Raw genomic sequence first — 16,072 nt, 5'->3', positions numbered from 1 at the left:
CTAATAGCCGCGGACGTGACGCAGTCCGACGAGAATCGAATACGATCTGTATACGCGCGAGAGTAGAGCCGATGTATATCTGTCGGGTAATCGAAGGGAAGATTGGATGCCGAGATGTGGATATAAACGCCGTTGCTGCTCTAGGGATATATGTGTATTCGCGATATTCGCCGTCGTATGGATGCGGACGGCCAAATTGATTCTGGAATTGAGAAATTGCCTATTGAGCATCAGCCTTATCGCTATGGGTAAATCTGCTTTTCGGCGGGACGTAAACAACGAGATAAGTAGAGTGAAAAAAAAGAAAGTTAATTATATCCCGGGCTTTGCCGGCAGCTTTAATTAACTTTTTTCCAGTAGCCCCGCGCGTCGAATTCGCGGAATAAACTTTATCCGCATCCGTCCGAACGAGAAAGACAGCGAGGCGAAAGCAGCAAAGTGAAATAGACAAAAAGCCACTCGAATTCTTCCAGCAGCGAACTCGACGCGCACTTCCGTCCGGCTAAATCATTTGTATCCGCGCGTATAAATGTCCGGCAGCTCTCTCGCACTGTCGGGAGATTTATCGAGCGACATTCCTCAGGCCTCTGCGCCTCGTTTTAATTACACGCGTATACGTTTCGAATTTCCCGCGAACGTTTAATAAATCACAAAAATATTTTTTGTTTCTGTTTTCATCACGGGAAACACGCGTAAAATGGAGTGAAAATCGGCGCAAAAGTTACGAGAGCCGGATATGGTTAATGAAAGATAAATAATGGCGCGATGTACAGCCGACTGTAAATATGGTTCTATGCGGATTATTCGGGGAATTTTTAACGTTGCTCGGCTGGATTATCATTCGCGGTTGTTATTAACGTTAATATTTACTCGGCGCAGCGATGAACGAAGTATAACAACAGCGATGGAACCCGAGCGTGGTGCGTGTACTTTATCTTGCAAAGATTTTCCACCAGAACTTTTATTTCGCATCGATCCACGAGTCCAGGAGCGAGATAAAACAAGAGCCATCCCACCTCGAGAGTTTCTAAAAATTTTACGGAAATTTCGCTCGCGACACAACCGGAGTAAAATCTTCGATTCTCTCTCTCTCTCTCTCTCTCTCTTCCGCCGCTGCTGAGTTTCCCCAACAACAGTTGCGCGCAGTCCTTCGTCTCGATAAGGCAGAGGAAACTCCGTAAAAATAAAAAAAATATCTTGCTCTCGGCGCATACTTCGAGGAAAAAGATAAATAACCCTCGTATTTAACGAATCTCTCGGCCGAGAGCGACGACCGCAACAATGAGCCGCCGCAGTGCCTTTCCTCGGGGGAGGAAAAAAATTATCAGCGCGCGGCATTTTTCTACGAGTGCGCGCGATGAAAAGTGTCGTCCGGGAAAAATAAACGAAGGAAATTTTTATTCGTCCTTATTTGTGTACGTGCGAGGCCGCTAGTTTGGTTATTTTTGCCTCTGTCGCGCTACTGCGGCTCTATTGATTTTCTTCGGCGACGAGGGACAGCGCAAATTTTTAGCACTGTTATAATTCTTCTTTCTCACTCTCCCGTTATGAACGCTCGTACAGCGCCAAGGTATTTCCGTGTCGTTTGCATCGATCTTCTCTAAAAATACGATAGCCGAGAATAATCATTTAACCTCCGTTCTCTCTCGCGAGAAACATGGAAAAATCGTTCCTCTGTCGATTGAGTTTGCTATACACAAGATTTGAAAGTACACGAGTACGGCGCTGCGCAGATCCGTATAACGTGTATACACCGAGAGGGGAAGAGAGAGAGAGAGAGAGAGAGAGAGAGAGAGAGAGAGAGAGAGAGAGAGAGAGAGAGAGAGAGAGAGAGAGAGCGAATTGACGTACAACGCTCGGCGATCTCGTCCGGCTAAAAGCTTTACGCGCCATTTCATTCGTCCAGTACTCCCATTGAAATACTCGACATATACTTGCGCGCGCGCGAGCGAACGCTTCGATGCATGTTATATGCGCGCGTGCCGAGGAGTACAGTGCGTGAGAATGAAAAAAATTCGTTCCGGCTTATACGTTTTTTTTTATTTCGTGTGTGATTCTCGCTTTGTTTTTCCACGGCGAGCTTTAAATAATGCATGGTTTTAGAAATGAAAAATGCAGAGGTTTTATATTTTAACGTGGAATATATTCTGTTATTCAAAATAACGACGGCTAACTTGCGTTTCAGCGTTTCTCCCGACGTAGCCGAGGAGAATAAAGTAGCTGCTTCGAAAACATTCCCTTGCATTTTCCAAAACCATAAGTTCAGCCCCCAATAACACGAGTTCTTGCTACTGTCGCGTCCCCGCCTATTAAAAAAACAACGGGCTCGCACGCCGGAGAAAAATAATGCGGAGACGCGCGCGAGACACACAAGTCAAAGTTTCAGAGCTGCGCAGCGTCGTTATCCAAGAGACGTTTACTGCCGTCGCATAAAAGTGTCCCCGTGTATATGCAGGATATGACGATTTTCCCCCGTTGCGCCACTTTGGCTCGACGTGCCCACGGAGAATCGTATGCCACGACTACGGCGCGCGTGCTATGAAAATTCTGCGATGAGCGTCGGGGACACAAAGCGAACGTCGTGCTTTCTATAGATGCTCTCGCGACGGAATCGTTGTTGCTGCAGAGGAGACGCTTAATTCTAGGGTGTAAATTTCGAGGTTTGTGGCCGATTGAAAAGTTTCGAATGTCTGACCTAAGCGGAAGTTGATCTACTGCGAGGCTATAGTATGGCTGCGATGATCTTGGAAACGATTGCGACGGCTTTCAGCGGGATTATCATCGAGATAGCTTACAAATATTCTAGGAAATCGCTTTGAAGTTTAGAAGGCGGTAAAAGCGCAATTGTGCACGCTGCCTCGTTTTCCAGTTCTGGTAAAAACGAATTTTTTTAATTCAAGCGCCACTCTCGAGAGATACAATTGTTTCAAGACGAAGCATCTGGATAAAAGCCTTGCCAAGAACACAACAGCTGCCGAATAAAATAGGCGCAGCCTGTCGCCGCTGCACTGACGAGCATTAGATTTATCGGGCCGGAGCGATCGTCTATCCATAAAACATTTCTTCGAAGTATATAGTGTGCCGTGCGCCCTGCTTCGAAACTCGAAAACGTTTCGAGACTTTTCCGACTGTATTTGTTTTACTACGAACGAGCGGAATTCGAAATTGGCTGCCGTTTTCTTCTTCCTAGAATTTTGCCGAGAACCTTGGCTATTTTCCTTTCTATATGAACACCTATAACGGTTTCGAACGATCGGCCGTTTATTTGAAATTACGACGGAATCTATATCATTTGGAGGCAGGAATGTGCTCATCAAATCGCAAGCAAACAAATAACGCGCTCGAATATGCCGCGAGTCTATACGCACGACGTGTCATATCGTTCGCGAAATCCCATTCAAATCTCCGAAACGATCAGAATCCGCAGGCGATACGACAATCCTATGCACTCCCGGGAAGCCATGCAAAAGACGCAGAAATTTAAAAGTGTCTCGCGTTTAAGCAGCGACGAGAGGAACCCGAGCCCCGGATTAAAGCTCGGATTATCTCGCTTGAAGTGCCGGCCCATGATAAGAGAACGTCCGACGGCGCTTCGCCTTTAATTTGTTAATCCTTAAAGCGTCCGGAAGAGCCGCTGCAGTTCACGCGCCCGCGCGCGGGAAACATCCCCTTTCTTATCTCCGTCTCCTCTCATTTTCTATTCTCGGAACTGGATACGAGAGCTTCCCGCGCGCGGTTTTAAATTACCGAGATGAAAGGGGAAAAATGGATTGACAACCAGAAGCCACCATCGGATGTTTCCAATCGGGTCGATCAATCGACGCCGCAGTACATACCTATACCTGAGAAGCAGCGGCAGCGTTTACCGTCCGGAGGCTAAGCCGCAGGTTGCGTAACTAATGCTAATGCGATTAGACGGCCTCCGCCGCAAAATCGCGGTTGGAGTTTCATGAATCGGCCCTTAGCTACTAGTCTCTCTCTCTCTCTCTCTCTCTCTCTCTCTCTCTCTCTCTCTCTCTCTCTCTCTCTCTCTCCCTCTCTCTCTCTCTGCGAAGGCGAAGGCTGCGCGACCTCGGCCCATAATCGTTCTGATGTACGCGAGGGTGCAAATGGGATCTGCATTGAGCCTCTGACGCCGCGGCGAGAATATTGCGAAGTTTGGCCTCTCGGCTCTCTGTATTGTGCGATGTGTACGAGAAAGAGCGATATCTTGAGCGGGATGATCGTGGTCGTGTAATTTCGCAGAGGCGTATCGCGCGCGTCGATTTCGCAATGATAGCTGATGAGAATTATTAATTAAGCCAGTGCGTTCGTTCCGCGCCTCGTATAACATAATATACTAATGATATTTATTCCGTTGCGTTGTTTGATATCGACAACGTATACTGTATACGTGTGTTTCGATTTCATCGCGATATCGGAAATGCGTTTATTACACACGCGATGAATTGATACACGCTTATTATACGCAAATATCATCGCAGTAACAGTAACACGCTGGAATACGATTTCCTCGCGCTCTCTTTTTTTACGATCAGCTTTAAGTGCTAATACCGGGGCGCGGAACCTCCTTAAATTCAACCTCCCGCATAATCCAATCTCAACAAATCACGATTCCGGCTCTCGAGCCATTACCACGGCCCCGAAAAAAAGCAGGCTCTCTCGGCAAAATAAAACCAATATAAACCTCTCTCCGGCATCCCTCCCCCCTTGCCTCGAAATAAAGCAAGGTATAATGCAGCCTGGGCGAAAATGCAGGCGCTAAATCTATCGGACGCTTTACCCTGGCCTCTTCAGCCACGTTGTCGTCCTCTCTCCTCGCTACACTTGAAATATAACCTAATATAACGCGGGGGAGGAGGAGGAGGCGCCGTTACAGCGTCGTCGTAGCAGGCACATACCCTACCCGAGATTTAAGGTTATGGCCGAGGAGAGGTCGTCGCGCGCAAGGTCTCTGATTTTCATTTTCCACGCGCGACGAGACGCTTTGCAAATTCGCGGCTATCGCTCATGGGCTGAGCGACGCTGCTTTGCTTTCGATTTTTGAGAAGAAAGAGCTGGAGGCGCGTTATTGCCTACGCTTCAAGGGGGGACCTTTATTTCGCTCCTCTCGTGACGGGGAGGTGCTCCGGGTCTTGATTTTCGGGGGCAATAAGGCCGGGAAACGAGGAAATAACGCGATGGTTATTTGATTTTGGGATGTAGCTTTATTGCTTGCGATATAAAAACAGGAGAGACTCACCATTGAACGAGATCCTCCTGCGGTATCTAGAACAGAAGAGAAATAAATGAGTACACTGAAACAAATGAAAAGAGTGCCAGAGAGATCATTGCCGAGCTCTCCCTGTGTGATCTCAAAAAATCACACACCGACTGGATCTTAATTAGTACCGGTACACTCTTTCTGCCCCTTCTCTCTAAGCTTTGACGTTTTAATGAATCTCGGGTGCAGGCACTTCGCGACGACTATTACCTCCCCGCAGCCGAGAAAATAGAGCCGCGAGAAACGAAGCCCATTGTCGTAGCCGAAGTGGATCTTGGATGATGGAACGCACGAGAAATTCGAGAATTATAATCGCAAAGCGATTTCACCCTGGGCTATGAAAATCTCTCCGGAGTCTTTTTCCAGAGGCGCACTGCACACTGCATAAATTCTCAATCAATCAAACATAAAACAGCCGCGCGGCATGAATATTTTGGACGCAGCGTTATGGATGGGCGTGTGTTTGGAAAATAAAAGAAAACGGCGCCGCACTCGATGAATATTAAAAGCACGCGTGATTCGATGCGACGGGCTTTATTTTCATTATTGATATTACGTGCTGGCTTTGAAAACGCCGCTACTGCTTCCACACCAATCGCAAACATTATATTGCATCAACTCGCGATATTCAATACTCTTCCGGGGTAACGAGTCCCGACGCTTGACAATCGCCAATTATACACCGCGCATCGTCAAACGAATGATAATCCCGATATCTGCGCAGCTTCATCAACATCAAACGCACACATCCCTCTGCTGCCACCAAAAAACCATAACCGAGTCGTTTCTCGAAACCCACGCCACAAGGCGGCAGTCGCGGTCGTAAATGCAATTTATCGCGCACTTCTGGCCCGTCTCGTGCAGAGGAGCCCTCTCTTTTTGAATTTTTTTTCGCCACCGTCGCTGCCGCGAATCGCAGAAGCGAATTCATGCGCGCACGCGTTGGAATTTATATTCGCCCGGTTTGTTTATGCGATACGGGACTAGAGCGCCCGGCTCGTTTTCACCTGTATACATGCCGAGGGTTTATGCCGCGCGAGCACGTGAATAGCGAAACGAGCGGGCTAATAATGTATGCTCCGCTGTAGTACACGCACGTGTATGGGTATGTACAGCTGATCGAGCTATAAGAACGCCTACAGTGCGGCTGGCTTTCTCGAGATGTTTATTGGATTCGTTTGGTGTTTGCTGGGAATTCGAATGTTTCAATAGGCTAAATAGGGCGAAAATCGAGCGTTTGTCAATTGGAATGTTAATGCGATTTTCTACGCTTTGCTTTCATCCACCTGAAAGTTTGTTTCAAACGAAGTTCAAAGCTCGTTTTCCAATTTTCGAGGTTTACTCCGGCTGCAACGACTTCTGATAAACCGTAAACCCTCCCTTTCCACAAAATCAACTCACTTGCCACAACAGTTTTCGTATGGCAAAATCAACACCTGCCGGTACACGCGCAGGTACACGTTAACTTTAACAGCGCGCAGCGATGCGTATTTTTTCGAGCCAGTCGTAAAGAGCGAAAAAAAAGGATATTAGCGAAATACGACGGAGACCCTCTCGAGTGTTTTTTATCCCTCGGCCGCGGCTGTTTGCATAATCCGCGACGTCGCGAAAACAAAAAAACAGTCGTGATATGGCTTTTGAAGACGAAATTTTTTTTCCTCGTCGAAACCTGCTGAAGGTACGGCTTTCTGTGAACTTTTATTAATGCCGAAAAATGTAAATCTCTTAGCGCGGCTGTGGGATTCGTCGAGGGCCGCGCCAAACATATGAAATTTCGCGGCTGGAAAGAAGACTGCGCCGCTGCTCTGCCGGCGGAATATAAACAAATGTATGAAAGGAAAGCTGATATGAAAATACGCTTTAATAACGCGATATTTTTGAGAAATGAATTTTCCGAGTTCCAAAGCACGCCGAGCGTGAATAAGAGGCTTTTGGGCAATTGCCCCCCCCCCCTCCCCAGAATTTTAATTAAAATTACTTCCAACATACGCGGTGCGCAATAATGATGCTGGTTTAATGCGCTGCTCCATATCACCGCAAGACCGGGCACGCGGTAAGGTTCCGCTCGAGAAAATTACTCCGCGGAAAATAACTGAAAAATACGTTGACGTTGAAACATAGTGCGAAGGGATAAGTAGAATAAGCAGAGCTGTGGTCAGACTCGCTTTCAGCCGTTTTCTCGCTCGAAAACGTACACGCGAGCGAAATTACACGCATATACATATAGAACTCCTCCAAAATGTATTTCTACTGCCTTGTGTGTCAACGGCGAAATTAACGTTAAATAGTTGACGCGAACGCATTTGCACATTTATTAGGCATCGAGCGCGAGGTCGACGGATCGGTTGATTGGGCATTGTTGAAAACGACCGCTGCCAGCGAGACAACAATGGCTAGTCTCGCGAGGCATTGTCAATATTGACCGCTGATTGTCCGACATTGGCCAATTTCAGCCGCAACGCTCTATACTACCCCTACCTATATATAGCTATGTAGTATACAGCGAGCTCTCAAAGGCATCTCGAGAATAACAACTGAATCTTCGAAGTGGAAGCTCGGAAAAGTTGGCTGATTGATGGGGGTAATTAGCGTATAGGCCGCGCGCGCGCGCGCGATACAATGCATGCTGACGTTGCGACCCGCGCGGTAGACTCGAGAAATTTATCGGCTGCCTACGCAGCGAGATGCGCGCCTGTGTATACGCTATCGCGTCGCTCGCGCGTTTCGACGATCTTGCCGGGAGATATACGCGCGTCCGGGGTATCGTTGCGCTATACCGGGACTGTGGATCGGCTTAGGAGATTTGTCGATGTCGAGTTTTTTTTCCGTGTATCGTATACACCGAACTCGGCGATGATTTACTTTTCGCGTTTCTTCGAACGAGTGGACCCTGTCGTCTGGTGGAAATTGCACAGGAAGCTGGAATAATTAATAGAGTAATGCGGTCGGACCGTAATTAAAGGAGGAACGCGCGCGCTGGTGAAATGATCTTGTAGCGCCGGTGAAATACGTTAGCGGCATGTGTGCGCGCGGCGGTTTTAGTCGTCAGTATATTGTGGTCAGATTACATCGCGTGTACTTACAAACTATTCCAATTTGCCACGGCAGTGTAATTAAACAATCCTAATGACGCATCCGAATTGAAGATACAGCCAATACCCTTGGCTAATTGAGCTTCTTCGGATATTTCTCCTCGAGCACAATATCGTAACAGTTTTCAAATTTCCCGCCACGAATAACTCACTCGCGGCGTTTCGCGCTTTTTGGACAAAACGCGTCGAGGGGGCCTAGTGTTTCGCGGCTTAATTAAAAAAAGAGCGAGGGGCGACGCTCCCCTTTTCAATTTTATCGCACCCGAATCTGCGCGAAAAATCCGCTCAAAGTACAATGGTATGTGTGCGACTCGGGATTACGAATTTAATCCGCGCAGATTATCGCGCGCCCTTACTTTTTCGTCATTCGATCCAAGGATTGCTATGCCGCGCGGCCCATTCATCGCGTGAAAGTTTCCCTCTTTTGTGAGAGACTTTTAAATTATGACGCCAAGTTCGAGCTTTTTTCCACTGCTGTGTCTTTCTTCTCGCGTCGAGAGAGACGGTGCACAACGGACTTGTATTATCCCGGTGTTATTCCGCCGGAACGAGTTTAATTTAGGCGAGGATCAAGAGTTCGCTAAGAAATGCTGCTGGAGTGTAATTTTTTTTTTTAAATGATGAAGCAACGACGCAGCAGCAAAAAGATCTACAAGCTCGCGGCATTATTTTTCCCACCTTTATTTTCAATTTAAAACTAGGCGCATTCCGCGCATCGCGAACTCGAAAACACGGCGTGAATCCCCCGCGTACGCGCGGAGAAAAAGATTTAACCTGGATATCGTCGGCGGCCTCTCCGACTCGACGCCTCAGGATCATATAACCTCGCGCCTCCTATCTTCCGAGCTATATTAAATTCCTGGCGGCTGACCGTAAAATGAAAAACAAGCGCTCGCGACGCAGGCAGGCGTGTATAGGCGCTGTAAAATGACCTTTTTCTTGATATTTTCTTGCGGCTCTACTGCAAGGCGTCATAAATACGCGCGAGCACTTTCTCTCTCGTGTATACACGAAAAATCAGAGCTGCTATGAAGTTCTATTTAAAATTGTTTGATCGTCGATTAAAAGCTTGATCTTTCAAAGTTTCGGGCGAACTGTTTTGTCCGAACTCGCGTTAAGCAGAGCCATCGTGCCGTTCTCTCAAACTCCTGATGGGCTACAACAATCCCCTCTGTGCAAAGATCATAGCGGGCAAATCGTTAGAACAAAACAGCAAAACTTCCCGCTGTTAATTCCCGAAAAGCGATTAAGACTCTCGTCTTCCCAGAGCGCGGGAGAGTCGGTTAATCAACAAACAGGAATAAGCATCAGCGACGTCGGAGAGCTTCCACTCGGCAAACAATGCCGCGACTTTTCTCGTTTATCCCACCCCTCTCGGCATTTGCAAATGAACCCGGCATTCCATACTGCGCGAGAGAGAAATTTCTCCCCTTTCGCTCTCTCTTAATTTGCCTCGGTGCCCTTGAGAGAGAGAGAGACTAGGATCGGCTCGACGTTCTTGTGCTCAAGACGCGCAAGCATTTCGGGAATTCGATGCCGCGTTCCGTACGGGAAACCGCAATTGACGAGCTCGAGCGGAGGCGGATCTGAAAGTTTTTTCTTTTTCGGGGGAATCGCGTATTTTGTTCTGTAGGTAATAATACACCAAGATAATTTATATTTTTAGAAGAGCCGCGTACATCATATTCTCGATGGCAACTACTACTCAAGGCGATAATAATTCCGCGTGCACGTGTATCGATTCACTGTATATTCCCCGAACTGTAATATACGCTTTACGAGCTATATACCGAGGAGGAGGCGCTTTGCTTTTACCACCCCGCAGTAGATCCACCCTCCAATATACATATTAAAAACCAGCTCCCCTAATAAATCCCAGGAGGCGCAAAAAAGTATGTACAAGCAAATGGGATTGACGCGAAAAACGCGCTACCTTCTCCCCCCTTTTCTTCCGTCTGTCGCTGACCCTTTCGGAATTTAATAATGCCAGGCCGCATTACACGACGAGTGTACGTATACTGCTAACGAATTCATATTCGTTTCTCTCCTAGTCTTTCGAGCTTCCATCCCCGCGAAAATCAAATACTTGCCGGGGTGCACAAAGGGGAAGGAGCGCAAAGCGGGGAACGTTATTGTCCGAGATTTCATCGTACGTGCGCGCGCGTGTGTGTGTGTGTGTGTGTGTGTGTGTGTACTATATACGAGAAAGAATATTTCGAATATTAATTAATTCAAAGCTCTGGCGGTAAATTCGAATTCGCAAGCGCGTGCAGCTCGATCAGCGTCGAAGAAACCGGAGACAAAGGCTCGCTTTCGCACGACAATACGACGCGCGAGCGATGATGACAACAAGAGAACAGTGCAGCGCTCAGTCTCTGCGCGACTCCGCCAACAAGTGAGAACAACGATGGACAGGGTAAACACGCGCTGTAGAGGGAATGTAGAACAGCTCGGGGGGAAAGCAAAGAGGATCATGTGAATAGATGGATCCAATGAAGACAGAGCCGTTGCCACAATATGCCGGCATGCGCGCACAGGTGTACGAGTATCTCTGAGTGTATGCATTGAGGTTTCGCCCGCCTAAACCATTTCTCCGTTATAGGCCAGCGAGAGAGCGACACGATAGCGGTAATTATGCACACGGCTACATCTGGGTAATAACCAAGATTAGGATTGTATTTCATCGGTGATATCTCTCGAAACAGCGGCAATTAGTCACTCGTAAATAACAGTCGGTGCCAATTTGTATGCGACGAAGATGAAAAAAAAGAAGAAGCTCTCGAAGGATATTCTACAACCGCGCGCGAGAAACGTTTAAATTAAGCCCGCGGGATCGATCGCGGCTTCCTTTCTATTTCCGCTCTTCCACGGATCAACAATTCAGCGGCTTCGGCTGCAGCGCATCGATTGCTTTTCGCGCTTTATCTTCGCGCCTCTCTAGGCGTCGAGCTCTTTATTGTCAATAATTGACACCTCAAATTCGCTCTTTCGACGAGTCGCTTTTATTTTCGAGCGGATCGATCTCTGCGGCTCTGAGAACTTTATTGGGCTAAGGAGAGGAGAGGACGAGTTTACCGAATATTCCGGGGGTGACGATGATAACGCGTATAAACTTTGTTATGAAAATTAGACCCGATTATTTAAACATCCCGGACGGTTATATATCCGAAGGGAAATTCGAGAAGATCATGAATCTCGAGTATATTAATAATTCCAGGGTGTACATCAGTGCAGAGAGAAAAGAGAAGTTACTCGGGCGCTGGGAGTTAATTTTAAAAGGCGAATTAACTTGTCAGGCGTTTCTGCCGCTTGCTTACCTTGGCAGCCGTTAATTAAGCAGTGGCTAGTCTTAATTAACAAATCCGAGATAACGCGACGCCCCAGAGTGGCGCGCAATAAGACGCTCTCTGCTATTACTGCCGCCGTTGCTGCTTCGCAAGTTTAACTATATACACACACACATACAGCCCCCCTCCCCGCCCGCTTAATAATACACGCGTGTATAACTTTCGAGTCGGCGAAATGCTCGTTTGCACGGCATCTCGAAAATATAATAACAGAGTCAACGGCTGCGATTACAGCCGAGTGTAAAAATAATTAAAATCTATAGATACAACGATTTCGTTCTCATTGCCGAGCTGGAAGTAGATCGTGCTGAGGACGATGATATTTTTATTGATAACTCCTTGATCAACTGTATGCCAGCGTCATACGTATTTACGGCGCGCGCGAACTCGGTCAGAACTTCAAATTTATTTATAGTCCGCAACAGCAAACTTTCGACTTTCGTTTTGTTGATTTTTTTTTCTCGAATTTTTTCGGAAGCAGCGGAAGTTTGAGCCAGCGCTCTTGTAGCTTTGCAATTGACAAGCAGCGAGGAAAACATCCGAGTTACTTATTAAGTCATTTGCCGGAGGTAAAACTTGGTTTCTGCGAGTTTTAATACTGAAACATTTAGCGTTGAATATTTAATCCCAGCGCGACGGCTCGCTTATAACTTGATTCGTATTCCTTGAGCCCGGGGTAATAAACAAACGGTCCCGAGTACAGCAGATTCATCGAGTCAAAGTTCACTCGCGGTCGTGTTCATAATTTCACGCTATCGCTGTTACGCAAAGATTTCCCAACGTCAATCAGCGGATATCAAAAGCTTCCCCCGCTGTATAATTAAACTCGGAGAAAATCCAAAACAGTCGCCAGGATAATAAGCAGGGGCGTCGCGTGAAGAAAAAAACTTCCTCCCCTCTCTCTATGCTGCACAAACAGCCCTCCGCAAATAAGAAACGCAATTACGGCTTAATTACTCAGTGCGCGCGCAATTTTTCGCGGACGCGCGGCGCGTAAAGCTCTCCCTCCGCATGCGTGTACACATCCGTCCCTCGAACGAACGCACAATGTCGCATCCCCGCCGGCAAAGAGGTTGACTCATCGCTCGATCCTACAGCTACGCGCTACCCCAGGGGCTATCGAGACGACGATTGCGCGCGTACATATCCCTTCGTTAAATCTGCAGCGGCGCGGCGCAGCCTCTCTTCGCATCCGCACTCTCCCCCGCCAGGAGATCGATATGCGTCTGTGGCCGTCCGAATAGAGAGAGGAAGAGACTGTAGGCGGGTGCGAATGCAGAGGAGAGCCTGTCTTCTAAACGGGGATGCATTATTCCGGGGGAGAGGCAGGGTTAATACAGACGATGAGAACAGCGGTTCAGCCCTCGGGTTCTTTTCTTTTTTTTAGTCGCAAGGGGACTTTTTCGTTCGTAGAGGTGAACACAAGTGACGGAATCTCTAGTGGGAGTAATGGGGTTCGAGTCTGTGCATATGGTGATATTCTGGAGAGAGGAGAGTTTTAAAATTCAGTGGGAATATTCGTATCATCTTTTACGAAGCATAAAGTCACTGCAACTCTGGTATTTTTACGATTTTATCCATGCCGACTGTTTTCGACATCGTCTGCATCGATTTTTGCGATACCAAGCGAAGAGAAAGAAACATTTAAAAAATTCATTTGCATTCGCGAGGCGTTCTACTTACGTATACCACTGCATAAAAAATCAATGGGACAGGATAAAACCGTACTCACCTGAAACAGAAAAAAAAATCTCATCAGTATCACAGACATCGTATCTCGTCGACTACAAAGAAAATCAATCGACATTCAAACACGTCCACTCAAAAACCGCCCCATCGAATTCCCCGCATATAAGCGTCGCATCGCCAGACGGAAAACGTTCAGGACCACGCGCGACAATTGACAATCCCTGTAGTCATCTCAATCCACCGAATATCGCTCCTTTTTTACCGAAGAACCTGCTCCTCTTTCCTCGTACGCAGCAATTGGTCTTTTGCACGCGAGCGCAAAAAAAAACATATCGCGTGAGTACATACACGCAGTGCGCGACGGCAGCGCTATCGATTTGCATCGCGACGCGCATAGTGTATAGGCGTATAGTACAATGGGAGGTATAGCAGTCACTAGGGACCGACGACGACGACTGCCGGCGCCGGATTTATACGGACTGCTAGTCGCTTTCGACGCGGCTTTTTCAGCAGCGGACTTTTTTTCACATCCACCGATGCGCGCGTGTTTTGGAAAGCGACACCGGCGGCGGCGCAGTTGGATTTTTCTCTATGTTTTCGTTTTGGATTTTTAATTTCGCGAAATGCGTCTGCGTCGTTCATTCGCAGCTCTGCGGATGCTTTGTGAGCGTTGAGTGCTGCCGAAAAACAATGGAAATTTTGAATCATAATAATAGCATAACTCGATTCCAGCGAAAGCTACGCGTCTCGTTATAATCACGCGCGACGGCTTCGTCGAAACGAGTCGCCCCCTCTGACGACAAAGAAAAGCCCGCCCGCTGAATTGCTTCCGAAAGATAGGTATCCCCCCGCGCAAGGAGGTTCGCGGGCGCGTCAGTTTTATTTCCCTAGAAGAATCTTGTACCGACAAGAGACAATCTCATTAAGATCACTGCGAAATGACTCGGCGCCGCTGCTCGCGAAAGTCGATTCCTATTAAGGCTCCGTAAACACCCCCGAGCGAGAGTCTGCAGCTTTCTCTCTAAGCTTCCGCTCCGTTACGCAGATAAAGTCTAGCTTTTTGTCTTTCTCTCTCTCTCTCTCTCTCTCTCTCTCTCTCTCTCTCTCTCTCTCTCTCTCTCTCTCTCTCTCTCTCTCTCTCTCCCAGAGTTTGACCAAAGCCAGCTTTCGCCAAGTTTTGGCTGTATACACGCCGCGCGCGACTTTCCGACTTTTTTTCCGCCCTGTTTTTTCTGCAGAATCTGGGTTTTTATGTTGAAAAGTTCGCGGGAGCACAGGTAGGCTAAACTAATTTCGTTGTAAAATATCGGATTAACGAGCGAGGTACAACTTTTTTAAACTGGCTCACGTAGTCCCGCGCGCGCTGCAGTCATCCCTGCGCGAATTTTAAATTTCATCCTCAACTTTTATTTGGCTCCTGTTTGTCGCCGCGAGTTTGTTACGATCTTTCGTGCCATTTAATTGCATTTCGTGTATCCAGGTCGGGCGGACTAGTTCCGCCAGAAATCCATAACGACGCAAACTCATCGACCAATTGAAAAGAGTCGAAATAAACACAAAAGAGAATAAGCAGAGAGGCGAAAGCTCTTATTCACGAGTCACCCGTTACACGTCAAAGCTGCGCGGAGAGAAGAAGGAGAAGCTCGCGGGGCGCGAAACGGAGAATAAGTGTATAGAACGATCGGCTATCTGGGTAAAGGTCTATACACGCAGGGAGTCTCGAAGCACGCGCTCACGGGGGTGGAAAAGACGAGGAGTCACGGGAACATGCATAATGCAAGCCGCTGGCCATTGCTATTGCCCTCTCGTATATAGCTTCTCTTTCTCTCTCCGGCTATATCTTGCCGGATTTTCGACGACCCTCGCGCGCACACGAGCTTATGTAGCCGGGTTCCGAGAACGAGGGACATTAAAAAACAATGGGCACGTTTTTACGCTGCTGAATTTCTCCTCGACGTCGTTATTTCAATAATTCCGGATTTCAACGAGAGCAGGGGGACGCGGACAGTATTATATAGCGCGAAAATTGCTCGGAAAGTAGGAAAAACACGTTGCGCGCGACGGCCTTTAATTCTCCGTCGTTATGTCGGATTTTCTCCGGTTCGATCGCGAGCAGTCCGCGGTGCTCTTGCGAAAGAACAAAAAAAAAACGGAAAATTCTGCGTTATATGGATGGGATAATGTTTGAAAGGATATTTCGCCCGAAACAATAAGTGAACTCGTAGCAAGCGTAGAGTGAAAAAATAGATAAGACAAAAACCGCGCAGCGACGCAATCGAGTTACGGAAATCGACGATCAGAGCGATTCGATTACCGCTCGGCGCACGAGAAGACACACGAGGGATCGGTAAGGCCAGACAAAGAGAAAAAGTAACGAGCGTGCGACGAAGCCTCTCCCCCCAAGAGGGGAAGTACTAAAGACGATTGTATAAAATATGAAAGACTCTTGGAGCCGCACGTGGAGTAGGCTGCGAGTCGTGAGTTTCAAAGCACTCGCTGCACGAGTTGCTGATAATTTTAACGACTATGGGTTCTACGGTTACATTTTTTTTTCATCTTAGATTAAGTTTGCCGTAAAATACTTGAATTAAATAATACCTGGTATGAAATTAGCCTATAATCAAAAATTGATGAAGTTGAGACAACTAAAACCGAGGATTGCGCCAACCGTTTTTACGCAT

General features: G+C 47.5%; 1 protein-coding gene across 4 annotated transcripts in view; it reads right to left on the bottom strand.

The window, feature by feature from the left end:
* LOC100115398 (follistatin-related protein 5) overlaps nt 1-16,072 on the bottom strand; it is a 156,077-nt gene that overhangs the window by 128,185 nt on the left and 11,820 nt on the right. For 3 of the 4 annotated variants that reach the window (XM_031927797.2, XM_031927799.2, XM_031927798.2), the window contains exon 2: nt 5,243-5,268. The exons of the other annotated variant lie outside the window; for it this stretch is intronic. In XM_031927797.2, the coding sequence (XP_031783657.1) occupies nt 5,243-5,245 (3 nt within the window). In that variant the 5' untranslated portion in view covers nt 5,246-5,268. The remainder of the gene's footprint in view (nt 1-5,242; nt 5,269-16,072) is intronic. 4 annotated transcript variants of the gene reach the window in all.

Source organism: Nasonia vitripennis, chromosome 3, assembly GCF_009193385.2.
Source record: "Nasonia vitripennis strain AsymCx chromosome 3, Nvit_psr_1.1, whole genome shotgun sequence".
NCBI classification, from domain to species: domain Eukaryota; kingdom Metazoa; phylum Arthropoda; class Insecta; order Hymenoptera; family Pteromalidae; genus Nasonia; species Nasonia vitripennis.
This window is presented reverse-complemented; position numbering and strand designations above follow the sequence as displayed.